Here is a 27,379-nt window from a genome sequence, read left to right as displayed (position 1 = left end):
TTAATGCATTCTTTTAAATAACCTCAGGATTTTAGCAAATCCTGGGGTTTTTTTGTCCTCCTCAACATTTGCCATCCGTCATCTTCATTTAAAGATACTTTATGCACACTTTAAATTTTAAATCTCACAAGTTCACCTCTTAAAGTCTGTTGGGAGACTGAGAAATGTTTATCATTTCCTTTCTGTAATTAATCATAATTTTAAAACTGGCAAGATCACAGTGTGATAACTATTAGTACCCTGTTTTAAAGACAGGAAAACATGATTTAGCCCTAAGTTCCATATTTGAATTATGGTGGTTCCAGTCCCCCACAGTCATTCCCTTTGTTTCCCAGGAGTTTTGCAGCATCTTTTTCTTTATACCTGTGAGAATTCAGTGTCTTCACAGGATACTGGGTTAGGCTGGGTTTGTATCCTGGCTCTGAGCAAGGTCAGTAGTAATATTTAAAGAAAAAAATCCTTTTAAGGTACATCTAGAATTATTTTACTGTAGTAGCTTTGAGCTTTTGAAGTCAGTTGTTTTGAGAGGCTTCTTGAGTCAGGCAATGCATCCACTTTCATTTTCCCTGCTTTTTAGTAGACTAATTTTCCCTGGATGTTTTTTTAACCCCTGCTTTTTAAAGCCATTTTCACTTCTGTCTGACCTAGAAAAATGACTGAATCCCAAACTGAACTGTGATAAGTGAAGCAGTGCTTTGGAACACATTCCAGCGGGTGCCTTTGCTTATGAAATCATAAAGAAACCATGAACAACTGTTCTCTGTTTCCCAGTTATTTGTCATAAACCCTTACCATATCAACCATCAGCCATTTCTTTCCCAAACTGGAGGACCTGAGTCTGTTTGGCCTCTCCTTGTGAGGAAGCCACCTCCTGCCTCTTCCCCGGGCATGTTCTTCTCTCTCTCTGCCTGTTCTAGTTCTGTTGTGGCTTCTAAAGAGAACCCCAGAATGGTTTGGGTTGGAAGGGACCTTAAAGCTCCTCTTGTTCCAACCCCTGCCACAGGCAGGGATGCCCTTGGGGTGACCAGAACTGTCTGTTCCAAATACAGCCGTGACTTTGTGCAGTGCCTAATGATTCCTGCCTTAATTTGCTTTCCTGACTGACTCTGGGATCACTTCTATCTTTAATATTTCCTTTGAAAGCTGGGTCCCCCACTCCTTTGTCTGCACAGTGAGGGAAAAATCAATCCTAAACCCACTTTGTAAACTCGCTTCCTCCCCCCATAACCAACAGTCCCCCGCCCTGCAGCTCCTTGCTGGACACACCGGTGTTACCCCCCCGATTTCCTGCCTGTGGAATAACCCCGCTTCTCTCTCCTCCTTCCCACATTCCCAGGATGACAGCACTAGCCATAGTGACCACCAAGACCCCATTTCCTTAGCCGTGGAGATGGCAGCAGTCAACCACACCATCCTGGCGCTGGCCCGGCAAGGAGCCAACGAGATCAAGACAGAGGCTCTCGACGACGACTGATACAAAGAGAGGGGAGGGTCAAAGCAAGAAGTAACTTAGTTTTAGACGTAGCACCTTAGCAGACTTTCCTCGGTCCTTAATATGTGTTCTTACAGTATAACTTTGCAGTTTCTTGTACGTCAGTTTAGCTGTTAGGGTCTTGTTCTGTGAAGATGGCATGGTGCCCTCAGCCTTTGCATATACTCTCTCAGTATTAATTCCCAATAAATAATCAATCAACCAACCAACCTCCCCTCTCCCGGCCCCAAGTGGCTAGAAAAAAAACAAAAAAAAACAACAAAAAAAAAACACAAAAAGCAAACAAACAAAAAAAAATATCTTGCTGCTCTGTCTTAGCATTCAAAGTGCTTCCAGGTATTTTAGACAGCCCTCGATTCCGAGTCTTAGGCTACACTTAAAAAAACTTTGGATAACCGTAGAGGTCGTGTTGAAACAATAGTCCGTACGCTTTCCCTTCCCTGAGACTGAAAGGATGCAAGCTGAGGTAGTGGCACAGGGTCGATGGACACCACACTGGGAGCATCAACAGAGAGTAAAAAGAACACTTAGAACCCCCACTTCAGCCTGGGAATAAATGATTTCCAGCTGCAATAAGCCGTGCCTCACTGGTCATACAGTGACTTGATCTACTTTTGGGTGCTGTGCTGAGAATGTCCATTGGAAACACATTCCCACATTTTCGGTTGGCGTTCACACATCCAACACAGACATCCTCCGCTCTCACAAGCTGCGTGGCTTAGTGGAGAAGTGCTGCCTTCTGCCTCTGGGACCATGGGTTGAAGCCCAGCCTGGGATCAAATGACAAATGAGCTGAATGTCTAATGGACAACAGTCCACTTCTCAGAACCACTATTCCTTTTTGGCATGGCTGGCAGTGCCTGCTCAGAAGAGGTCTAGACTCTTACTGATCTGTCATTAACTATTTTCACCTTTTATTCCTCCTCTCGCCTTCTCTGTCCCCGCCCTCCTCCCCTCTCCACTTTGCCACTTTCGAAAGCAATGTTTTCCAGGAAGGTTGTTAAGGTCATAAAATGGGTGAGTGGATTTTTTACACGTCCGTGTAACCCAATGCCTACGTCCTGAGTAGCCTGAAAGGTTATTGGAGAACTTTTGACACCTGACCTTTGCTAGAGAAAACCGTCAGAGCATAAATATTCTCCTAAATATGAACTTAATTTTGTTTGTTTAAAGGCAGGAGGATCTCTTACCTGAGAAATGGGGTGTGAATGTTTTGTGTTCTCTTTACTCTGTCTTTGTTAAGGTGTGAGAAAGCTATACTGCTACGAGCAATTTAATTAATAATTGGAAGCCATACTGATAATGGATGTGGTAATATTTGTAAAGCAAACCTACTTTAAGTAGCAGGAACTAATGGAATTGTTTTCCTTGATCATATGTAGCACTTTTGTTACTTTTTTCTTAAAGATATTTATATTTGATAAGTCTTTTTTTTATCATTTGAGAATTCCAAATACCAAACAGCAGACTTGCATTGCAGAGTCACCCTGCGATCACCTTGTCATCTTAGTATCTAAATGATGAACTGTGTGTGCATCTAAGAAAATTACATCTGCTAGCATTGTGTGGAAATGATCTCCTGGCATCCTGATAAAATGATATGTTGCTGCCGGTAAGAGGAAACATTTTGATGGAAACAGCACGGGAAGTGTTAGAGACGGGCAAGGAAAAAAAAAAATACGTTAACAAGGAAAAAAAAAAAAAAATTAAACCTGTGGAAATTCTTGTACGAGAGGTGTATAAAAATCTCCACAGGGTTTCCTCGACATTCCGTTTTATCTTCCCAGTTTATGTGGGAACAGCTTAAAAAAAAAAAGAAAAACAAAAAAAAAGAGGAGAACAGCTCAGTCCTGAGGGATGGGCTTCCCTTTCCTCTCCCACTTTGGAGGCAGAGGGAACGAAGGGAAGTTGCTCTTAACTCGCCTTGTGCTCGTCCCTTCCTCACTCCGAGCTCTCAGAGAGCATCGTGAACCCCTAAAATGTGGCTGCTCAGCAGGTTTTTGGCCAGCCCAAACCCCTCCAGGCACAGGCTGACGAGATCAGCTTTACATCTGTTCATCTGGGGAAAATCTGCTGACCTGAGTGTGGAGGAGATTCTGTGCTTTCAGAGGGCACCGGGTTGGCACCTCTTTGTCTCTGTACCTTTGAAGATATATAGGTAGGGCTTGGCCTCGACTCTCACTTATGGATTTCATTGGAAAATTTATGTGCTTTTCCTTGGATATAGATCACTGAAGCAGAATGAAGCCGTCTTTTTTTTTTTTTTTTCCCTCTTTTATTGCATTTCTCCAGTAGGCAAATTCATAAGTAGCACTGGGGCGGACTCAGGAAAGGCAGGACTGGGATCAGCAACGTTGCACCACTGCGGTTCTTCTCTTACTGCTTTGTATGAATGTTTTGGTACTAAGGAGTGAAAGGACGGGGAGAGCTTTTATTTCTATTTTTGCACAGCAGAATGATCGAGCAAACTCGAGCCTTAGTGGAATTTTACCTACTTATTCATTCCACAGTCACACACCGAGCTGACAAGCAACATCCACGATTTATAGTAAGGAGATTTTAATAATCGATGACCCCTTTACGTTAGGCTTGCCACCACCATTTGTTCTGGCTGTTTCATTTTAAAAAGAAGAGACTCAAAGTGTTGGACAGCTGCAATTTTGAAAGAAATATTGCTTACTATAGTATCTGTAAAAGCAAAAAAAAAGAAAAAAAGAGTCGTTGTTTGAGGCGTTGCCTTTTTAAAGCAATAGGGGAGAATGAAAATAGCATTAGGACTTGTGAATCCCAATGATAGGTTCGTGTGATGCAGGGTCAGAGTAACACCACTGGAACTGTGTGTCTGTCCCATCAAATGTAGAATTATCTGGTCTTAGTTCTGTTTGTCAGGAAGCCACTGACATGATGCACCTTCATGTTCTCTGAAGGTTAAACAGGTAAACAAACCCCTGGTGAGCGACTGGAGAGAGGGGCAGATCCTCCTTGGCTGCAGCTTCCTGGTAAATCCCAGTTTTCTGCTTTCCCACATCATCATCTTACCAAAAGGAAGTAACAAATAACTGGGGAGTCAGACACTTGGTTCTGTGGTGTCAGTGGTTGGGGGTTTCTGTCTGCTTTACCTTTTCTTTGTGCATCGAGAGGTACGAGGCAGGAGCTGAGACCTCGCCTGTTCCCAGGGTGTTTGTGGAAGGCTGTTTCCTTCTTTTTGGAAGACCACAGTGAGCAATTTGCAGTTGGTGGATCACCTTTTGGTTTGACATTAATTAGCCATGGTGGAACAGATGCTGGTGTGATGGTACCAGGAGAAGTGAACGTGATCTGGAGTAAGTGAAAGAATTGGTGGAGAGCGTCTCCTGGAATTTAGCCTTTCTTCTGGTTTTTTTCCATGTTATGGGATTCTTCTTTGTCTCTCTGTCTCTGCACTTCCTTGGAAATTAAGCCTCATTTTTATAGCATTGCAATTCAGTTGTGGTTTGTTGTAGCTGATCTGGAGTTATTGCAGTTTGTTCTCTTGTGGGTTCCCTTGAAGTGGGTCTGGTGGCAGACCAGATCTACCTTTTTGTTCTGTGAATAGAGAAGAAATTATTTAAGATGCTCCTCCTCTATGGTGGGCACAGGTTGCTTTTAACTTTGTAGGATAACTTCTGGCTGTTATTTTTTCCCTCATTAAGTCCTTATACTTGAGTTGTTGTCTCTTACCGTCTTCTTAAAACAACAATTTCTACCTCCACTTCTTTTATAGATTGGTTTTTTTTAATTCCCCCACCTTTTTCTCCTGAAGTGTGAGATCCCAAACGTTTGCAAAAGCATTATGAGTTGATAAAAATCAGCAGACTTGTCTCTGTTGTTCTTCTGAATACTCTATGAACACACGTGTGATTATAGTGAAATCCCATTACTCGTGTTGCCTGTGAGTCAGCAGTGCACCCTTGCAGCAATTAAGGGACCTCATTAAGAGCCTTCAACAGGTCATGGAAAGGGATTAGACCCTTCTCTCCAGCGTTTGGGGGACCCTTGTGTGGGCAGGAGATGTGAGGGTTGGAGCCCAAATTACGTGGAGGGAGGTGGTAAGAGCTGGGTCTGTCCAGGGCTGGCTCTGGGGATGTCCTGTATTTTGGTTTTTGACCGTCTTAATAGGTTGGTTTTAATTGGGTGGGGCCTGTGCAGGGTCAGGAGTTGGACTTCAGTGATCCTCACAGGTCCATTCCAACTCAGGATAACTTTGTGGCTCCAGGGGAGACGGAGCCAGGCTCTTCTCAGAGGGGCACGGCAAAGTCGTGAGGGGCAGTGGGCTAAAGTTGCATCAAAGAAAATCCCAGATGAATATAAAGAGAAATATTTTCCTACTCAGAGTGGCAGAACAACAACCCAGAAAGGCAGTAGAATTCCCATCCTTGGGGATATTCAAAACTCAACTGGACAGGGTTGGATTAGAGACCTCCAGGGGTCTCCTCTGACCTAAATTATTGTGTGATTCTGTACAGAGCTGCTCAGGTTGGGCTGTTCCCTAGTTCTGATTTCTACATGTTGACTTCTTGAAAGAAATCCTCTTAATTTGTTGGGGTTTTATTTCTGTTTTGCTGTTCATAAAAGTCAAGTGTTCTAGTTTACTAATAGAGAGGAGCTTTATTTGCAGGGTCTGGCTCCAGGCTCCGATCAAGCCATAAGTTAGAACTTTCATTAATTATTTGCTCTGTTTACACAGTTCTTCAGGGATATTTGACTTACTCTGTTTGTTTCATTGCCTAACATAAGACTGGTAAGTTTTTCATGTTTTTGTAACATTTGTGATTTGTAGGTCAGTTTTTGCCTTCGTTTGTGAGGGTTCATCCCTGTCTTGCTGCTGAAAAGTTCCACGTAGCTGAACTTGTTAGAGGAGAAATTGTGGTTAACTTAAGCCCACTGGTGACTCCTGTGATAAGCTACAAATTCTGGGTCAGTAAATCACAAATTGGCGATTATCAGAAGCTGAAAGGGTTTGACTGGGAAAAAGTCACATTATAATTACTTGGACCCTTCTTCCTTAAGTGTTTGCTGTTGGCCACTGCTAGAAAAAAACAAACCCATGGTACTTGTAACAGGGTTTCATAAGGTTGCAATTTTCATATAGATAAAACCACTAAAACTGGTGTAAGAATTCCCAAAACTCAAAATTAGTTGCTGCCTTAATGCAGGATTGTGGTTCCTTTGCACTCCAGTGCAAAGCTGGAGTCACACTTTTCTCTACAGATTACTTAAGATTCAGTGTGGGATTTTGCCCATAATCTTGAGCTGTGGATGTTCAGTTGGAAACCCCCCCACCCTCCCTTTATCCCTGGAATTGAGCTTGCTTTAATTAATAATTTTCTTAGCAGAAGGTTTATGTTCCTCCTCCCAGCCCAACTCCATCACGGTGCAGCCCTCACCTCCCAGTGCTCATCAGCTTCTTTCAAACTCACTGAATAATTAACCAGCAAACTTTAGGGTTTTTTGTTAAAATAAAACTTTGCTCTTATTTCAAGCCAAGCTTTTGCACTCTGAAGTTATTTAGCTTGATAATATTATTTTGATCAAAGTCTTAAACTCATAGGCAATAATCTTTGGTTTGGGGTAGCTTTTGGCAGGAAACTTTTGGTGGTGGGATTGGTCCTAAAACTGTGTTCCACATCAGTGACCTTAATATGTGTTGACTGCCCAGATTTTGTGTGTGTTTGTGGCAGCAGTCAGGGCTGTGTCCTGATCCCAGCCATTTTAGTGGAGTTTTGTGGAGTTGGGAGTTTTCACTGTGATCCCTTGGAAGGGAAGGTTGAGGGCCTGGCCAAAAAAGTACCTCGCAGTTCCCAAGAAGAGTTACAGAGACATTTCAAACTAGAGCATTCCCCCTTGGGCTTTTTAGCAGCTGGGATATTTACTCAGGATTCTTGGCCAACAGGCATTTGGCACAGCCCTAAAACCTTCATTTTAGCCTCTCCTACTGTTGTCAAATTCATGGGGTTTAAACTGTCTGCCTAAAGATGTTGCACATTGATGAAAACCAGAGGCTTTCTAGAGATGGCAGCTACAAATCCAAATTTGAAATGCACAGAAATTACCTTCTTTGTGAGAAATGTGTTATAACTAGAAGAGCTGGGTTGGGTGTTTTGAGGACTGTCGATAACGTGACAGCGATTTGATGTTGGTTTTTGTCCAACCAAAATACAAATCAAATCAAACCAGTGGAAGTTGTGTCAGTGGCACCAGTGAGACAGAGGCCTTGTCACTTAAAAATAGCCTGGATTTGTTTGTTCCTGCCTGTTTTCATGTGGCTTTTATCAGAGAATCGTGGAATGGTTTGGGTGGGAAGAGACTTTAAAGACCAGCTCATTCCACCCCTGCCATGGGCAGGGACATCTTCCACTAGCCCAGGTTGCTCCAAGCCCTGTCCAGCCTGGCCTTGGACACTTGCAGAGATGGGGAAGCCACAACTGCCATGGAGGTAGAAAAGGCTTTGCCATTTGCAGTGCAGGGGGAAAATTCACAAAACACTTTATAACGCCCCTTTTCATGAGGCTGATCCAGAAAACGAACTAATGGGTTGGATGGCTGCAGTGTTGGGCTTTATCCCATTCTTTCAGGAAGGTCTGGAGTGCTCCAGCCAACAGCTTAAGCAGGAATGAACCAAAAGCATTGAACTGGAGTGAGCTGGTGATGGGGCCTTTGATGTTTCTGTATGTACAGTGCATCCCTCCCTCAGATGGCTTGGCAGGAGCCTCTCCCTGCCATTTATTCCCTCTCACTTCCATGGCAGCGGGGTGTATCCTGCTGATCAAAACACCCAGCACACTTGTGCTAAATCCTTTCAAACTGCAGCCAGGGTAATTGGGATGGGCAGGATAAATGCATGGGAGTATGGCAGGAGAAGTGATGGCAGCTCCTCTGAATGACTGGGTGTCCCTGACGTGTAATTAGCTGCTTCAGAACGCCGGGGATTGGCACGGTCGTGATTAAAAGGATTTCTGTCTTTTCTGTGACTGAAAGCAGGAGATCCTCCGCCCCCCTAATTCTCTTTAATACCACTGTTATTAGTGACACTTGGAACGCAGACCCTCTGTAAACTTAAATAATGACCTAAATGAATGGTGACTTACAACAGCAGGGGCTGAGCTGAGGCCAGTTTTCTATGCAAAGCTGCTTCTCCCGGTTTTCTGTTCCCCGCTCCGTGTACGTGTCGCTTCTCAGTGAGTTTTGGAGACAAAAAAAGGACATTTAGTTATGTGACAGGTTGTCCAGGGGCTGGTTTAGCTCTCCTCGTTGTTCTTTTGGGGTTGTAGAGTTGAGGAAGGTGGGCTGTGAACTCCTCTGAACTCATCCCGTGTTGTCACCTCTGCGCCGTTTGGTCTCCGGTTCCTCGGAGCAGGGATTGGAACCGGCTCTTGTGTCCCCCTCCAAATTCCCCTCCCTGGTGTCTCTTTGGAAGCCTTCACCAGCACTTGTTGCCACGTTGTCCTCGAGTTCTCTGCTGTCCCAGTTAATGTGCTGTAGGGACAGGAGGGAACTCCCCTTTTCCTTAAAAAACCTGGAAATATCCTGCACCTGCAGGGTTGGCTGGACACCATCCCTGCCAACCACCGAGGGTGTGTGGTGGTGACCCAAAATAACATCATTTTTCCCTGAGAAGTTGTTAGCTTCTCAAAAAGGCATCTGCCAGAGGGTTTTCTGTGCCTTTTAATTCTGTTCCTGTGAATATTTGCTGGCCCGTGAGCACTGCAGAGCCTGAGCTCCATTTTTACCCTCAAGTTGACCAAATTTTTCCACAGTGCTGTTCTCCCACTGCAGTCACTTATCAGACAGGTTTCCGGGATTTTTGGTATGTAAAGAGATTCTTAGTCAAATTCAGTAAAATGAGCACCATCAGAAAAGAATTTAGGCACTTCCTCAAGCTCTTACTTAAATCTTCCAGTTACTTCTCAGCTTCTTTGCACTGAAATCCTGGCGTAACTCTCACCCAGTGTCACTGTGGTTCAGAGCAGAGCTGTGGGTACTTCAGTTCTTCCAGCACTACACTCACAAGTACCAGTGGGAACAACTTCTTTTCAAGAATGTACATTTTTAGGTGTTCAGTTGCTGCTGTCACCGGCCTCAATTCAGCTTCCTGCCCTCCTCTCCCTTCTGCTCAACTAATTAAAGTCTTCCATGTAACGCTGAGATGGCACATGGAGCTTAAATAACCCACCTCTTTAATTAAGAGGTTGAATTCAGCCTTCTGAGATATATTTGACATCGTTTGAGATTTAAAAATACATTTCACTTACACAGTTTATCCGTCAGATCGCTCGAGGAGGGCAAAGAGATAATGAAAGTAAATTATTAATTAATATCTCTCACCCAGTATATTCCATTAAGAATATTAAGCATATATTCCACTCCTTCAAAGCACGTTTGACTTTGGATATGATATTTTTTCTAAGTCTGCTGGTGAAGTTGCTGCTCTCTCTCTCTCTCTCTTTGACAGGGCTGTAGTGACAGGCTCGAAAAGATCCTCCAGGAGCAAACCAGAGCCAGGAATTCTGAGTATCCACTCACTGACCAGGTTTTCCATTCCATGGCAAGTGAGCAGATCTTTTCAAGCCCAAACTGACGTGCTCTCTCCCCGACACGTTCCAAGCTGTTCTGCTCTTTAAAAGGTTTGGTGGAATTTGGGAGTGGAAAACCAGCAGCAGGAGCGTCTCACCTTTCCCTGTGTTGGATGGAGGGGGCTGAGTTTAGGTGGAGCTACACTGGGGTCAGTGGTGAAGAGGAAATTCCACATATTGCTGGCAAAGACCCAGCATAAAATCTGGAACTGCCCCTTGAGAAGAGGAAGCATCTTGGAATCTTTTATTGGTGTGGTAACTGAAGCAGTTGAGGAGTTGTCATTGGAATTTTGAGCCATTCCTTTTGTTCAGTTTGTTGCAGGGGCAGTTCCCAGAATCCCAGAATGGTTTGGGTTGGAAGGAACCTTAAAGATCATCCAGTTCCACCCCTGCCATGGGCAGGGACACCTTCCACTAGCCCAGGTTGCTCCAAGCCCTGTCCAACCTGGCCTTGGACACTTCCAGGGACCCAGGGACAGCCACAACTTCTCTGGGCAACCTGTGCCAGGGCCTCCCCACCCTCACAGCCAACAATTCCTTCCCAATCTCCCATCTGTCCCTGACCTCTGGCATTGGGAAGCCATTCCCTGTGTCCTGTCCCTCCATCCCTTGTGCCAAGTCCCTCTCCAGCTTTCCTGGAGCCCCTTTAGGCTCTGGAAGGTGCTAGAAGGTCTCCCAGAGAGTTGCCTTTCAGTTTAACTAAACACTTCCATCTTGTCACATCTGCTTATTAGAGCTTTTTAAGTCACAGTCCTCTTTGTCCAGGTGCTTGGAGAAGATAAATGCTCTTGAGATGAGGGAATGTTTCTAAATCCATTGGATGTATATGGCAAAGTTTTCATAGGAATGATGTGAAAAAGAAACTTCAGTTAGGGGATTTTTTTTTTAATTTCTCTTTTGTTGTTGCATTTGGAAGGGCAGGACGGTTTATCCATCCCCTTGGATGAAGTTTATGGAGTAGGGAGTTTGCATGGGGACTGTGGGAGGCCACCTGACATTCGGGGTCTCCTCATAGGTGACAGACCGGTCCCTTCTGGCCTTAATTGTAAATCTGTGACTCCAAAGAGGTGGATCTGTCTTTTACCTTCATAACTCCTTCGCTCCATTGAATAATCTGCAGAGATCTGAGTTCTGGAGGGGTTCTGTGCAGCGAGAACTTTCCATCAGAGAACATGTTGTGCCTTATTGTCTGTACCCCAAGTTCCGGTTCCGTTGATAAATCTCTTTTACCATTACCCAAAATCATTGAACGTGAACAAAGTCTGATCAGTCACAGCCCTTTTCTTTCCAGCTGCACTGCCTCAAGCAACTGATTTCCACAAATCCTTTCATCAAATTGCCAGAGTGCTTCAAAAAAAATCTCTCACAGCCAGCACAAGTCCTCTTGCTAAACTGATGTCTCCTTTCTTTCCTTCGTGGGGCCTGAATTCCCTTGAAGGAATTCCAGTGGAGTGTTCTCAGCTGTCCCTCCTCCAGCAGCTCTGATCATTCACTTTCAAGTTGATTCTTGATCCTGAATTTATCACGTGTTATTTTCCCCAACTTCAATGCTGCTTCCACAGGTAATTTTTTCTCTCCTCTGTCCAAGCTCCTTCACATCCTGCTCATCCTCTTTTTCCTGATTTACCAATGGTTTTTCCATACTGAAGTGCTCTGACCCAAACCTGTTGGTTTTACAGTCCCCAAATACAGGACATATATTGTTTCCACCCTAATAAACAATCCAGTGTAGGGTTGAAGCTTAAGTTTCATCCAGCCTTACAAAATCTTCCCCACTTTCTGCTCCAGGGTTTTCCCAGCATGGATAACTAGCAGCACTCCTCCCTTCCCTCACTGCAGTTTGGATGCCTAGATAAGAAAATCAGGGAAATAGTAACTTTTAAGTATAATAATTTTAATTATTTCTTGGACTTCTTCAATTATTCCTTGCCCTCTCTGTCTTGGTGACTTGTGCCATTTTCTTTCTCACAGAGTCCCAGAGTGGTTTGGGTTGGAAGGGACCTTAAAAACCACTTTGTTCCACCCCCTGCCATGGGCAGGGACAGCTTCCACTATCCCAGGTTGCTCCCAAGCCCCATCCAACCTGGTCTTCTCCTTCTGTTTTTCCTGTACAGGCACTTTATTACCTTCAAACAGCATATTTCTGGTTAAACCTCTTTGAATTCCCTTAATATTCTTTCAGTCCAAGTTCAGAGACACCTTCCCTTTGGCCCCTCAGGTGGTGCTGTATCCATTACTAAACTGAAGTCTAAATTTATGTTCTCCACAGCAGAGAATAAACATGACCAGTTTTGCTTACTTTCACCACTTAAAAAAAATAAATTAGTTCATAAATTCAGCCAATTTACAGCAGGTTCTTCACTTGCAGCCTCCTGTGTGTGATATAAGGTGGTTGGACCATGGGAGAGGAACAAGGTGGGATCATCTTTTTCATGGCATCATAGAATGGTTTGGGTTGGAAGGGACCTTAAATCTCATCTTGTTCCCACCCCCTGCCATGGGCAGGGACACCTTCCATAGTCCAGGTTGCTCCAAACCTTTCTTGTTCCATTTTGTTTTGTCTTGCTTGCCCTTAGTGTTGGAACCTGTTTTAAATTGGAGTGGATTTTCCTGGTTCAGCTGCTGTTGCCTGCTTTTAACGGGAGGGTTTGGGACAGGATGCCTGGATTTGCACAGCTCTCCCTTTGTCACTTCGTTCACCCAGGGTTTAGGATCACTTTTTGCAGCCAGAGTAGCTTCTTATTGTTGTTGCTATTGAGTTACTTTAGATTTGATTGGAAAAAACTTGAAGTTTTACTTTTCTAAATGAAAAATCAGAGTTTGGATTTTGAGCTTCCCATCTTTCAGTGGATAACACTGAAAGTTTCTCCTTCCTTTTTTTTATTTTGGCTTCTGCCTAAATTTGGGTGTCATCTCCAGAGATTTGTGGTGAACCAAAGCTGGTGACTGGTTTTTAGTTGCTGTGGGACCAGAGCCCTGTTTGGTCCTTCCTGAGGGACAGGTTTTCCCTTCCATCAATACCAACCATCAATACCGTTGCAATAGCAACCCCAAAAAGCAAAAACCCTTTTTTTGCCTTGATTTTGGCTCCAGGAACGTCTCCTCAAAGCCAACCCTCCTTAATTTTGCTGCCAGAGTTGCCCTGGGTGGTTCCAGGCAGCACTTTTCCCACCAGTGCTGCTGGCTCAGGCTGGCAGAGCCCCAGATCCCTCTGGAAGTCGGATGTCACATCCAGCAGGATGAAGCCCCAGACCCACCCTGGGAAAGGCTCTTACCTTAAGGATAATCCAGGAATGACAGGTTTAAACTCCGTGGAGTTCCATAGCAGGGGTGACAAGGACAAGTCAGTGGTGGCCGTGGGGAGCACTGTTTTCCTGACAAATTGCCTTGGCTGTCTTCCTCTTGGTCTTTATGATCTTCCCAAAGCTTCTGGAAGCCCTGGGAAGTGTGAAATATGTGCAGTACTTTTTGAATTTTAGGTTTTTGGTTTTGGGTTTTTGTTTTGTTTTTCTTAGTGTCAATTTTAAAAGTGCCTAAGTGAGGAACAGGACTCCAGAATGAGCTGGAGGAATAGGATTAGACCTCATTTCCCTCTTGAGAAAAGAGCCCTCCCTGCATCCCTCCACACATCCCTCCAGATGAGTCCAGAGCCCAGCAGATTCCGGCTGGAAAAATCTCTGCTCCTTCCTCCTCTTGGTTTTCAATCTTTTGGGGAGGGGGGGAATCTCATTTCTCAGCCAAACCTTTGCAATCTCTGATTTGGAGCGGATGGCAAAGAGGGGGGAAGCCTGGATAGAGTTCAGTAGGAAACTGCCTCTTGGATTGCAGATCCGGAGGGCTTTGTGTGTTAAACATCCACCTCTGGATACCCAGACTCTGGATGGAAAAAGCTAAAATGCATCTTTAATCTCCCATTTTGGAATCATGGAACGGTTTGGGCTGGAAGGGACCAGTTCCACCCCCTGCCATGGGCAGGGACACCTTCCACTATCCCAGGTTGCTCCAAGTCCCTTCCAACCTGTCCTTGGACACTTCCAGGGATGGGGCAGCCAAAACCTCTCTGGAATCCCAGAGGCAGTTTCTTCCTATATTCTGAGTTATTTCTAGGTTTATCATAGTGGCACCTGCTAAACACTTTGTCAAAATAATCCTGACTGTTGGCAGGTGGTTATAATTTTGTAAAGGTGGAGAATTTTATGTGGGTTTTAAAAGGAAAAAAAAAAAAAAGATATCGATGGTAGTTTAAAAAATTATGTTAAAGGAGAATTTCTTCTGACCAGAGTGAAAGGAGATTACAGAACACTATGAAGGTGTTTTTAGTACCACTTAAGGGTTCAGCAAATGAAAGCAATCCATATGTAGATGTTTTATTTTTCATTAGGAGCAAAATGTTTTCACTCCGACAGCTGAACATCCGAGGTGGGAAAGCCTGGGGAATGTCTGTTGGCAAGGAAAGCTGGGAGGACTCTTCTGCAGAGGGCAGAAAATCAGCCTGCAGGGCGTGGATGGGAGTTGATAGAAGCAATGATCCTGTGGGGATCCATTGCTGGGATCCTGATGGAAATCAGGAGTTTGTGGCACACGCGGCCCCTTCCCCTGCTCTGAGATGCCTTTTTGAACTGCTACTCTTCTCTGAACCAAGTGATTGTCACGGACAGCGGGTGACAGCAGATCAGTGTAGGGAGTGTTGCAAACCTGCGAGTGAAAGGGTGGTGGAACAGCATCAGAGCCACACGAAAATGGACCAAACCCCCAGCAGAGCACGGGGGTGTGTCGCGTTCCTCCTGTCCTATTTTGTGTGTCTTGGTTTTGTCCCACTGATGGTGGCTTGGGGGTCGTGCCAGCCGTGCCTCCAGGCCATGGTGGGGGCGTGTGGGATGGCTCCAGTCGCCTCCTGTCACTCCCATGTGCCACCAGATCAGTGATCCAAGAGCGTCCCACCCCTGCTGGTCGCTCCAGCGGGTCCTTTCCTGTCCGTTCCTTCCTCTTGTCGGCATCTCCCACCTTTTCCCGTTCGTTTGCCCCGACCAAGCTGGCCCCCCGTGTCTCATCTGCTGTAGGTGTCCCACCTACCTCAAGAGGCAAAACATGGGATCCTGGAGTGGGGTGTTCCCACTCTGGTCTGTTTTCCATGAGCACTCGCACACACACACACACACACACACACACACACACACACACACACACTGGAATGTATATTCTCCTCCCCTCCGCCCCCAAATAACCTCTTGACCTGATCCTTGCTGTAGCCACCACCAACTCCTCTTGCAAATTGGATGCTGCTTTAAATGTGAAAACAAATGTTCAAGAAGCTATAAAACCTGAATGAAAGCTAAAGCTGAATTTATAAAGCCTTGTTGCATATGAGCCAAAAGTGCAAAAAGCTCTATATAATGAACTAACCTGCCACTCATATAAATATAAATATATATAAATATATTAAAATCAGACTGTTCTACAAAATTGTGTATTTGTATTTTTGTGTACGTACAATTTTCTGCTAAGCAGAAGGAGGATGTAGTATAGGATGATGTGAGAAGAGATTTTGTTTAATCATATTTCTTTGTTACTTATTTTTGTTAACATCCAGATGCCTGTCTTTGTCTTATGTGTATGACACTGTTCCAAAGGTGCAGTATCCCTCTCCCGCCCCGCCTTCAGCCTCCTCCACCGGTAACGAGTCAGGTGATGCTGCTCATCATCATCATCACCATCATCATCACCATCATCATCATCATCAAACCCTTCAGGTACACCCTGGTCTTGATCTTAAGGGCTGCTTGTTCAGCTTAAAGACGAGGCATTTCACGTTGCTCATCATCATGAAGTCAGATGTTCCTGTGCTGGTTGATCCCTTCCCACACGGTTGTTTCTCTGAGCACCATCCCGTGGTGTCCTTGCTGCTGGCCCTCAGCCTGACATTTTGAGGGGGGGGGAAATGTGAAGTTGGGGTAAAGTCTGGGGGGAGGATGAACAACAGATCCTCGTGGTGGGAAGTTGCTTGTGGGTAAAGAGATGCCAGAGAAGCAGTGGGGTGTCCCAGGGGGTGGATCTGTGGCAACACCAGGAAGGGGCCACGGGGAGGTTTGTTCCCCACAGTTGGCTGCTGAGGGGGAGCTTTGCTTTCAGGAAGGCAGGTTGGGAGAGGTTGTAACTCTCCCTGTGCTGCTTCAGGAACATCCTTCCATCCCAGGAGCATCTCTGGTGGCTTTGGGGTAGTTTGGGCCTCTGATTTAAGGGCAGCTGGAGCAGCCTTGTGAGAACAGGGTCCATCTCCTCACGATGCCCTTGCAGTGAAGGCACTGATGGTTCAGAATATCCCAAAAACCACCTCCAAATCACTGCCTTGACCTGCGAGGTGCCAGTGGCTCGTTGCAAGGACAGAAGGAATAGTTTTAAGAAAACTTGAGACCCCTTGGTGTGTTTGGGTATTGTTACTTATCCAGGGAAAGAAAGGGTCAGAGGAGCACTGGATACAGCCAGGATGCAGTGGGATAACTAATGCAGAGCTTTGGGCACGAGGTGATGGAAGTTCCCCTTCAGTTCCCCCCTCCCAGACCCTTGAGGAAACCAGCCCAGTGTTCCCACCCCAAAATGCAGGTGAGGGTTTATGTCCATCACACCTTCCTCTGCTGGCAGGTGCTGCAGAAGCCCCAAGTATCAACCTCCTCCCTTGTGTCCTTTCCTGGTTTTTTTTTTTCCTTTTTAATTTAATTGGATGGTTTGAACCACCCCGCGGCCCGGGAGAGCGATACTGCACCTTTCCACGTAGGGCTCATATTTATAACAATGTGTAATGACTGTAGCAAAAGTCCTTGTTTCTGTATGTGAATGGACAGAGAAACAAGTGCTCTATTGTATTGATTAAAATAGTTCAAATGAGTCCTGTATCATTGTATCTCCTATTCTGGATTAGTGCCTTTTGGACAGTAGACTGTTCTGTAATTAAAATGTAGTATAACTGCTTTTTTGTACAGTTTTGTTTTAATAAAACTTTTTTTTAATTTGTGTTTATTTTAGTATTGTACCTATTAGAAAATAAAAATGTATAACTCGACACTGACACGTTTCTTCTGTTGTGCTTCCTGTGCAGAGCTGGTTTGGGGTGGGAGCCGAGACTGGGTGCAAGTGAGACCTAAAATGTGACATCAGAACTTAGTGAGTGGACAAAATACTGACTTGTTTGCTCCAGGAGCTGCTGAAGGTCTGGAGAGAGCAGGTTTTGGTAATAAAACCAAAAATACGTTGAGTTATTGAGTGCAGGTGTAATTTTGAGAAGCCAAAGGCAGGAGGGGGCTCTGGTTGCTGTTTTGTCCTGGCCTGGTTGGGCTCAGTGTCTCGGGGGTCTGAAGCTCCCACCCCCATCATCAGCTGCCAGACCTCCTGTGTTTGCTGAGGGGAAGTTTCTGAAGGGACCAGGATGGGGATCATGGAATCATGGAATGGTTTGGCTTGGAAAGGACCTTAAAGCTCATCCAGTTCCACCCCCCTGCCATGGGCAGGGACACCTCCCACTAAACCAGCTCGTTCCAAGCCCAGTCCCACCTGGCCTTGGACACTTCCAGGGATGGAGCAAACACTTCCAGGGATGGGAAGCATGGAGCTGTAATCACTTGCCTGGCCCTGCTGCCCTGCTGTAAATCAGTGCTGGCTCAAGATCTGGAATCAAAGCCCCCAGAAATGTTGAGTTTTAAGCCATTTTTATCATTGTTTGGAACAACTTGGCTGTTATGATGGAGCTTTTTCCCACCAGGGCTGGGTCTCCCAGCTCATTTTCCTGGGAGAAGGGGAATGTGGAAGGATTTGGACAGTAGGGGTGGTGACAGAACCTGTCCCAGCATGGCTGGGTGCATGTGGAGCCCCCTTCCCAGGGAGAGGGAGAGCAGTTCCCATTGCTGCCACGGGTTGAGGATGAGGGATGAGCCCTCCCTCTTCTGGGAATTCAGAAAAGGTCCATTTGGACATCCACTAAAAATAAAAATAAGATGAACAAACCCACCCTGGAGGCCTGTGCTTTGCAAAAAGCTCCTTTCCAGCCCATTTTGTGCCTTTTTTTTCCCCACGAGGAACTGGTTGATCAGGGCAAAGAGTTGGAAAAAAACAATAATTCATCAGAGTTTGGTGTCCAAAGGTGAGCCAAACCCCTTGTGAAATCTGCCCAGCTCATGGCAGGACAGCTCCTCACCAGGCTCCTCCTTCCCTCAGGTGACACCCAGGGGCTGCTGAAGGCAAACAAGGTTGATGGCAGTGGCATTAATTTGAAGGAAAATGGGGAAAAAGGTGCTCTTTATGAGTTGTGGGGTTTTTTTTATTTATTTATTTATTATTTTCCTGCTTGTTTTGATCGGTGCCTTTTCAAACCAGCTTTGGCTGAAGAACAGAACGTGGCAGCGCAGGGAAGGTGTTACAACCACCTTCCGGGAAGAGCGGGGTTTGAACAAAGTGATGCCACTTCAAACAGCTCCTGTGTTTAAGCCAAGAAAGTGTGGGGTTTTTTTCTTTCTTTTTTTTTTTTTTTAATTTCAGAAGGTAAAACATTAAAGGGAAGTGGCTTTAAAGGGGACAAAAAAAACCCAAAAAAAGCTGCGTTTTCGTGTGCTGATTGCAAGACAACACCGATAAAAATACTCTTTGCTCGCCAACTTCCAGTGGGGATGGTGGGATCAACACGGGGTTTGTTGCTTAAAAAAAAAAAGAGCCAAGATAAAATAAAACCACCACCCCCCCCCCCCAAAAAAAAAAAAATCACAGTCAAACCCTGCCAGGTGTTTCCAATGAGAAAAACGGTGCCCAGGAGAGAGGGAATAACGTGCCCCAGGGAGGGGTGTTAAGGTCATCTCAGTGCTCCAGAGCACTGAGCGGGGGACTTGTCACCTTTTTGGCTCACAGGGTTGGTTGTGGCAGTTCCCTGAAGCACTGACCACCTCCCCCTGCAGCTGTCCCCAGACTCCCACCTTGCCATGGATATGAGGAAAAAAATTCCTTCATGGAAAGGGCTGTCCAGCCCTGGCACAGCTGCCCAGGGCAGGGGTGGAGTCCCCATCCCTGGAGGGATTTAAAATCCCTGTGGATGTGGCACCTGGGGACGTGGCTCAGCCTGGGAATGGCTGAACTCCATCCTGGAGGACTTTTCCTACCGAAACCATCCCTGATCCTAAACACTTTGGTGACACAAACTGGCCTGACAAAGCACAGACTTCCCAGCTCTAGAGAAGACGTTTATTCAGGTCCTGCAGGCGGCATCGCACGTGTATAATACAATATTACAGTCATTTAGTTTTGTACAGATAACAATTAAAAACTTTACAGCTCATTACAAAGTCTCTTTGGATTTCAGCTCATTTAAAGTACACAGAGCCCCTCCCTCTCCCCCCTGGGTGTCAGTGACTCCTTGGTATGTACAGACCCCCAACACGGACACACGAGCCGGGATCGACTCCCCTGGGGGGACAAGGGGCATGGGTGGGGGCTGCAGGGAACCCCAGTGGTCCCTGGGTTAGGGGCAGGGTGGAGAGGGCAGAAAAACAGAGGAGATGGAGGAACAAGACACTTATTCATGACCCCAGCTCGGGGCGTGGTGTAGCGTGACCAGCCTGCACCGTTCCTTATCGCCACCGTCCTTCCCTAAAATCCAGGCAGCCCAAGGCTGGGAGGCCACCCGGCCCCTCCCCTCTGGCTGCTGCTCCAGGGATAAGGCACTGGGAAACAACGTCTTGTGCAAAGAACTGGTGGTGCCAGCGGAGGGGACAACGCGGGCACCGACACGGGCACGGCTCCGGCCGCTCCGAGATGGCACCAACTGGGATGTGCAACACCCAGGCTCTGTTCCTACAGGGATTCACCACTGTGGGTGGGAACGAGGGGCTTCTTGGTTTGTAGGAGAGCACAGGGGGGTTGAATATCCCACCTCCCAGGAGCTTCCACCTCAACCATGGACAAAACTCTGCTTAAGGACTCGGGCGGCGTTTCCACACAGAATCCACTTCCATCTGTTTTCCTCAACTAAACCACATCATCAGCCACCAGAGAGCCAAGGCCCTTGGAGCAAAAAGGCAGGATTTTGGACACGGAGATCAAAACACCTCAAGAGCTGAACATAACACAGGAACAACCTTGGTTTGGAAAAAAAACCCTACAAGTCCTTCCGAGAGGCCTCCTCTCCGACACCCCACATCCCATGGGGAGGAGGGGACCCACATGGGGAGGACAGGACGCCCCCTTCCAACCCACCAACAATTTTCCACACCAGAATCCAAGACCCCACAGTTCAGGGACACAGCCAAGATTGAAACCCCGAGGAGACACCAGGGATGAGACACTCACGACAAATTACACTTTCCTGCATTAAATATTCTCCTTCCCTGTATAAAGTGCATGAAAATCTTGGAAAATATGCATAGCTATTCACACAGCAGCCTCAGTGCTGGGCGGTTCCAGTTAAGAGCACCTCCTCCTTTAGGCTGAGAGTAGAGATCTTCTAATGCTATCAATAAAAAATATGAATTATTACCTTCAGGATGGTTTTTAACTGTGATTCTGGTTAGTTGGCTTAGCTGGTGCAGAGTAACAGATGGCTTTAAACAGAGGAACGGGCACTCACTGTGCCAAAATCTTGGAAAACATCTTTAGGAGAAACCTCACGTGCCCAGGAAAGCTGTGGGGGAGCAGGAGGGGGTCAGGGAAGTCCTCTGGGAACATCCTTGCAGCTGAATTTGATGCTTTCTGGTGCTGCATCGGGGCAATTTTAGGGTGAAATCTGAGGAGAGGTTTAGTTTCAGAAGTCCAAGAAGGTGGTGAAACCCAAGAGAGTTCTGAGTAAGACCCTCCCTCCTTGAAGGCATCGAGGGCTCTGGTGGCAGAGCCACTCGTGCTCATCACCCACCGATGCCTGGAAACATCTCAGCCCTAATGAAGACTTTTGCTTCCAGGACAAGCTATCCCAGAGGAGGCAGCAAGGATGGTTCTGTTAAATCATCCTTCATACCCCTCTCCATGGTTCTGTAACATGATAGAGGGCAGGAGGAAGGAAATCCAGCCTGGATCAGTCGGGTGCAGCCTCCAACCATCTGCCCCAGACGTGCAAACACCAAAATACGTCCTCACACAGTCAGAGCTGGGGCACAAACAGGTCAGAGGAATTTATAGTGGGCAGCAAACCCAGTGGAATATTAACCCAGCTGCCTTTGCTCGAGCCCTTCCCTCCTGCAACCCGGACACCTTTCCATGGGTCCCACGGAACTCCTGCTTTCACAGACGGAGGGGCAAGAGGAGAGGCTTCAAAAGGACTTGGGCAGGTTCTTCCCTTCATACCTCCCCCAGAGGGGCCACCAGGCAAACATGGAGGGGTTTTAAAGACACCCCTAAAAATCCAGTAACTGAAATGCTGAGACTAAAACCACACAGCTACAGGGGGGAGAGGCTGTTTCACATCAGCTGCTTCCTGCAGCCCCTCGGAACAAAAAGTGCATCAGAAACATGGTCAGGGGGGAGTTCAGAGAACTGACCAGGCAGTGTTTAAGAGGCATTGAATTCACTAGAGGGTGGTCTCTCGCCAGCAAGACTCATCAGACCCCAGGGTTGCGTCTATAAAACCGGTTTTAATGTTAAAACCCGGGATTTGAGCATCTGAATTCTTCACTCCCAAATTCCTCCCGTCGCGGGCTTGGATGCACAGGAGCTTCGTGCAAAGGAAAAGGAGGGGGAAACTGTACACTAAAAATATCTTTCAAAGCTGCTCTGTACATTTTATATTAAGATTTCTTGAGGAAAATTTAGGAAACACTGAAAAGTAGTTACACCAAGCTGGAAGGATACACGAATCCCTGGAAGTCCTATGCAGGCTGCGTCGGAACCCAGCCCGCTTATTTCGGCTACAGATTAGTTTCTATTTTAATTTTATTCCTTCTGCATAAATGATATTAATTACAGTAAATCAGCATAATTAGCTCCTTCTCTGAGCATCCCTATCTCCTCTGATGACAATGTAGCTTTCCCTTGGACCTCGGAACCAGATGGTTTAAGGCACTTGGATACCCACAGGCAGCGGTTGGATTGATATTAAAGTTTAATCATTGATTTAACGTCCTAAATAGTCCCCACGTAGCTAAAACATCTATTGCTCAAGCTGTCCAGTCCCCCCAGGATGACTAAACAAGACACAAACAGCTCAGAACAGAAAAATCTGTGGCTTTTCCATGATTTGTTAGAAAACGAGCGATCCGTGCACACGTATGGGCACACCTACGGACACACACGTCACCTGTGCCCACAGGCAGTTAAAAACCAGCCACAGTCACCACAAATAAAATCAAGTTTTATAAAAGCCAGCCCAAAAGTTCCCACTTCAAAGAGGGAGCTGGGGTTTTGGGGATGAGCTGGCGACGGAGGCACCTCCTCTTTGGATCGGCGCTCGGGATGGTGCTGGGAGAGCCTCCCCTGCGGATGATTGTAAAGCGCAAACATTTCGTGTTTTAAAAGAATAAATAAAAAATAAATAGACTGGATTAATCCTGTTATGAGGACAGAGACCCCCTGCTTTGCTTAACTGGTAAAATTCCAAGGGTCTCCAAAGGTTGGGTGGGAACATGGAAGCACTTGAGTGCTATTGATATCTCTGTAAAAATCCTCTTGGCCCACTGGGAAGAACCAAGGGGACGGTCCTGCCACTCTGGGAAAAGTGAGAGGGGATCCTGTCATGGTGCGAGTGCACATTAAATGGATCAAAAATATTACAGAGCACGTCATGGGCCTTCTCCCATTCCCACCAAACCAGGTGGAAAGACTGTGCTGACTTCCACAGGAGAGCGGGACAGCTGGACAGTAACCCACACAGGCACTGGTTCCACTCACAAAACCCACAGGCTGTTGCTTTAAAATGAAGGGGGTTTAGGGGTTCTTTATTTCCCTGTTCACTTCCCTGCCTGTCTGGAATCATCCCACCTTCGCCCCTTCCCCGTGGATTCCGCCACACAGACGCAGCTCTCACGGAACTGGAAAAGAAGCGTTGTTTTGGGGAGGCTTTTTAGAATCGCCCTGTACACCGAGGGGAGTATTTTGTAGCTGCTGGGAAGCCACGCCGTGATCTGAAGGATTTACCTCTGGAAGCTGGAAGAGAAGGAGGTCACACCCACCCACCGCCACCGGCCGCTGTCGGCCACCCCTCCCACCGGAGCGCCACGATTTGTAACAGGAAACGAAGGATGGAGATCCAGCACCACGACAAGGCAAGGAATTATATCGTGTCAATCACCCAAAGCAGAGAGAAGAAACCCTTCATTAGTGTTTGCCACCCTCTGGGAGTTCCGATGGGTCGGTTTCTCTTCCCGGAGCCGCCGGCCCCGCCGGCCGTGCCCCACTGGGCTGGGTTGCCTCAGTTTGCCCAGGATTTCCTGTTCTCCGCATTCTTCTGGCTCTTCTCCAGCCGCAGGGTGGTGGATCCTCCCTCTGCCTTGGCCAGGGCTGTGAGGGAGGCCAGGTTGGAGGCCGAGCCGGAGAAGTTGCCGCTCCGCCTGTTCTCGGCGGCGGCTCCTCCCTGCAGCCTCACCCCGGTGCTCCGCCGGCGCGTCGGGCCCGTGGCCCTTCTGACTCGGCCTGGTTTCACCAGCAATCCGTACCCTGGGTTGCACTTGAAGTACTGCTTCCCTCCAATGGAGCCGTCATTCTTCCCTGTGGCAAGAGAGCCAGAGAATTGTGGAACGGTTTGGCTTGGAAGGGACCTAAAAACATCATCTCGTTCCAACCCCGACACCTTCCACTAGCCCGGGTTGCTCCAAGCCCCGTCCAGCCTGGCCTTGGACACTCCCAGGGATGGGGTAGCCACAGCTTCTCTGAGAATTCCATCCCAACCCGTCACCACCCTCACAGGGAAGGATTTTTTCCTACAAAATGGGGTTTATTCTGTGTAAATGGTGCTAACTGGGAGAAGGAGGCAAGGAGAAACTGCTCGGAGGGAAAACAGCTCCTCCCTGAAAATACGCCCCAGGACGGAGAATGGGAAAAAATCCAACAGCTCTTTAAATGACATAAAGTCACTCCATTTCTTTTAGGGGTGTTTCCTTCTTTCTATACCACCATCACCACGTTGGATGTACCCTCTTGTGGCCAGCACTTGGACTTCTCTCCCAGTCTGCAGTGTGACAAAGAGACCGGATTTGTGACCATATTCCCCAAGTGAAGCTCCAGATGTGCCAGAAGCCATTTAAGCTCCAAGAAATCAGGGTCTTAATCCTCGTGGAAACACAAGGGGGGGAAACAAAAATCCAGTAACATCAGCAGTTGAGCTCTCAACAGGCCAAAAATCTCACGACTCTTCCATGGAAGCTGATGTTTACTGGGATGTGCAAATGGAATTAGCACAGTGGGCTGGAGCAGCCTGAAAGGGAGGGAAGGTGACCTTCCAAAATTGAAATAAATCTGTAAATATATATATATATATATTTAAATAATGTACAAATTCAGGACTGAGAAACAGGACTAGAGCTTTCAAAGGGATCAGAGCTCCAGTTTGCTTTCCAGGATGGCAAACTCCAGAGGGTTTCCTGAAAGCAGCTGGAAACACACGGCCCAGTTTAGCTTTGATGAGCACACCGTGCACAGGGAAGATAACTGCTCCTTTCCTGGGAGCTCTGGATCCTGGACAGGGTGTTTATCTGGGTGCACAGCTCCCATCCCAGGGAAACGTGCAGCCTTGGGCACCCTGGGATGTGCTGATTCACCAAACAGAGCTGCACTGCAGACTGGGAATGCTGCAGACCGGGAATGCTGCACCCTGGTTAAAAGGATTGAAATAAGGAGCTTTACGTGCCCTGGGCCACCCAAACTCTCTCACTACCAAAGGCAGGTGTAGCTGCTGCCTGTCATCTTGGATTTTCCACTGCCTTCCCCAAATCCTGCCTGCTCCTGGAGAAAAACAAGTCCCAGGAAAGCAGACAGGAAGCTGCAGAGGAAAGGGGTTGGGAAGCCTGGGGCTCCAGCAGAAATCAAATCCCAGCCACCATCTTCCTTTGCTCTCGTGCTGGAGACACTGTTTTTCCACAACAGCACATAGAAACAGGAACAGCCTCCCCAGGAACTGCACCCTGGTTTCCAAAAATCATATATTACAGCCTAAATTCTGAAAATTCCACAGTTGCACAGGTAAGAGTCGGACAGGGATGATAAATGAGAAGGTGAAAGAAACCTTAAATTACCTGTATGATCTGGGAGGCAGTGTATGATTACTTCCCACTGGTTTTCCCACGTGTGGGTGTGTGTGTATATATGTATATTTATTTATATTTATCAAAATATATATATACACACACACAGAAATAGTCTTTTGCAATTTCACGGCTTATTTTAAAATAGCTTATTAAGAGTCTCATTATCTTTTAATAACTATTAAGAGACTTTGCAACTCATTTAGCCTAAAAGTCCCTTTGCTCAGTTAAATCCCTCAACTCCTGCAGTGCTTGGGACACCTTCGTCCCCAGAGCAGATGCCCAGAAGGGAATTCCATGGACACAAAGCCTGTCTCCTGCAGCTGTTACTTCCCAAAGTGCATGGAAAAGCAATCCTGGTTCCTACTTCCACTGCAAGAAGCCACAGAAACGACTGAAAAGGGACAGTGAGGGTAGTGAATCATGGAATGGTTTGGGTCAGAAGGGACGATGAGGAGGTTGGAAGTGAGGGGTGGTTTGGAAGAAGGTTACAGCAGGGAAGACCTTTTATATTTCCCTTCTCAAAATTCCCTCCAGCAATGGGTAATGAAGCCCCACCCATCCAAAAAAAGCAGCCTTGGGATGAGCATTCCAGCACGGACACACCGGCTGCTTCCCACCTGCTCCAGAAAAACAATTTACCTGAAGGCAACTCCAGTTCGACACCAACCCACATTCCCTCCTGGAAGTCTGTGGGCCCAACATATCTGACAATGCCCGTCTTGTTGGTGCCAACTGTGACATATTCTCCCTCCTTCAGCCACTCGGGAATTTCACTGGCGTCTTCGGAGTCGGAAATCACCTCCAGCTTTTCCTCTTCCGCCTCTGATCCGTTGTGGTTCAGTCCACGGGCAGTGGACGTGCTCCTTCCTCCCCCTTGCTGCTCTTCTGTGCGGAGGGAACACGTGGAGTCTGATCCCAACATGCTTGTGAAGGACTTCAGCTCCGATGTCTTGACCTTCTGGATTTTGAAGGGGGAGGCTGCAGTGCCAGGCTGGGACAACGGGTCGGGATGAACCTGTGGCTTGGGAAACCCCAGTTCTGCAGCCCCAGAAGCCACTTCTTTTTTCCTAGCTTGTCCTGCTGACTCCACTGACTGTTTGGATATCGACTCCTTCTTGGGAGTGGAGGTAGAGAGAAAGGGTTTTGCATCGGTGGCTGCAGAGGCATCGTGACCCTGCTCGCCCGGAGTCCCAGGAGACGTGCAGGATTTTGATTTCAAATCATTTCCATTCACCTCAGGGCCGTCTCTGGGTCTTGGGTGAGCACTTTGAAGGCTGCAGGTGGGTGGGCTCTCCCTCTTTGTGCCAAGACAGCTCTCGGAAGCGTTGTCTGAGTGCCCTGGAATGTCAGAGGAGACCTGGGCCGCCGCGGGAGCCGGGAAGTCACTCCCTGCAGGGCTTTGACCCCCTGGCTGAGCCCCAGCGTCACTTCCCGCTGCGAGGGCCTCCGAGAGGGTGGCTGTGGAGACACTGTGGGAGAAGTACCCACTGGAGGCTTCACTCAGAGGGCTTGGAGGCCCCTCCTGGGAGTCCTGTGCTTGGGAATCTCCCGTGGGCTGCTGCAAAGGCACTTTGGGTGTCTTTTCCGGGCTCCTGTCCACCTCAGACGTCTGCACCGTGGTTTGGAATGGCTGTTTCCCTACTTCCTCTTGGTTCATCTGAAACAAAGAGCACAGAGAAGGTGGGGCTCTGCTATCCAAGATATCAGGGCTAAAAGCACACATACAAGACCTCTGGGAAGTCCCAAGGCCTTCAGCTTGTCTAAATTCCCGTGCAGCTGCAACCTGCAGAAGATGGAAGCTGATCCCAAGTCAGCTCTGCAAACCTGGGAGGGTTGTCAGCTCCATTCCTTCCATCAATACCGAAAGTGTCAAACCCCAAGAAATACGCCCCCCCCAATATTTACTGAGAAATTATTTATATTACAGGAATGGTCATTTGCTGTTTGAACAGCAGGATTTATATGGAATGGGAACCAGCCATGATCTATAAGTCTCTCACAGTTATTTGGCTTAATTCTCCGGATTGATAAATCACCTCTCCCCACCTAAACTGTCATTTACGTCCCTGTTTCCAAACGCCATTCCCACCTCAGTG

At 47.1% G+C, this 27,379-nt stretch overlaps 2 protein-coding genes across 16 annotated transcripts in view; one reads left to right on the top strand and one right to left on the bottom strand.

Moving 5' to 3' along the window:
- The window catches only part of HMBOX1 (homeobox containing 1), a 121,126-nt gene extending 103,980 nt beyond the window's left edge, over window positions 1-17,146 (top strand). For 9 of the 11 annotated variants that reach the window (XM_050314784.1, XM_050314779.1, XM_050314781.1 and 6 more), the window contains one exon: window positions 1,337-17,146. In XM_050314784.1, coding sequence (XP_050170741.1) covers window positions 1,337-1,474 — 138 coding nt within the window. In that variant the 3' untranslated portion in view covers window positions 1,475-17,146. The remainder of the gene's footprint in view (window positions 1-1,336) is intronic. The other 2 variants (XM_050314786.1, XM_050314785.1) reach the window with 1 other exon arrangement.
- A 5,805-nt stretch (window positions 17,147-22,951) lies between these two features.
- Window positions 22,952-27,379, bottom strand: part of KIF13B (kinesin family member 13B) — a 123,279-nt gene continuing 118,851 nt past the window's right edge. For all 5 annotated transcript variants that reach the window (XM_050314749.1, XM_050314750.1, XM_050314752.1 and 2 more), the window contains 2 exons: window positions 25,923-26,940; window positions 22,952-23,748 (listed from right to left, as the gene is read on the bottom strand). In XM_050314749.1, the coding sequence (XP_050170706.1) occupies window positions 23,453-23,748; window positions 25,923-26,940 (1,314 nt within the window). In that variant the 3' untranslated portion in view covers window positions 22,952-23,452. The remainder of the gene's footprint in view (window positions 23,749-25,922; window positions 26,941-27,379) is intronic.

This window comes from Myiozetetes cayanensis, unplaced genomic scaffold (genome assembly GCF_022539395.1).
Source record: "Myiozetetes cayanensis isolate MyiCay16 unplaced genomic scaffold, myiCay2020 scf2-11, whole genome shotgun sequence".
In the NCBI taxonomy this organism is placed as follows: domain Eukaryota; kingdom Metazoa; phylum Chordata; class Aves; order Passeriformes; family Tyrannidae; genus Myiozetetes; species Myiozetetes cayanensis.
The sequence above is the reverse complement of the archived record's forward strand: the minus strand, read 5'-3'. Positions and strand labels throughout refer to the sequence as shown.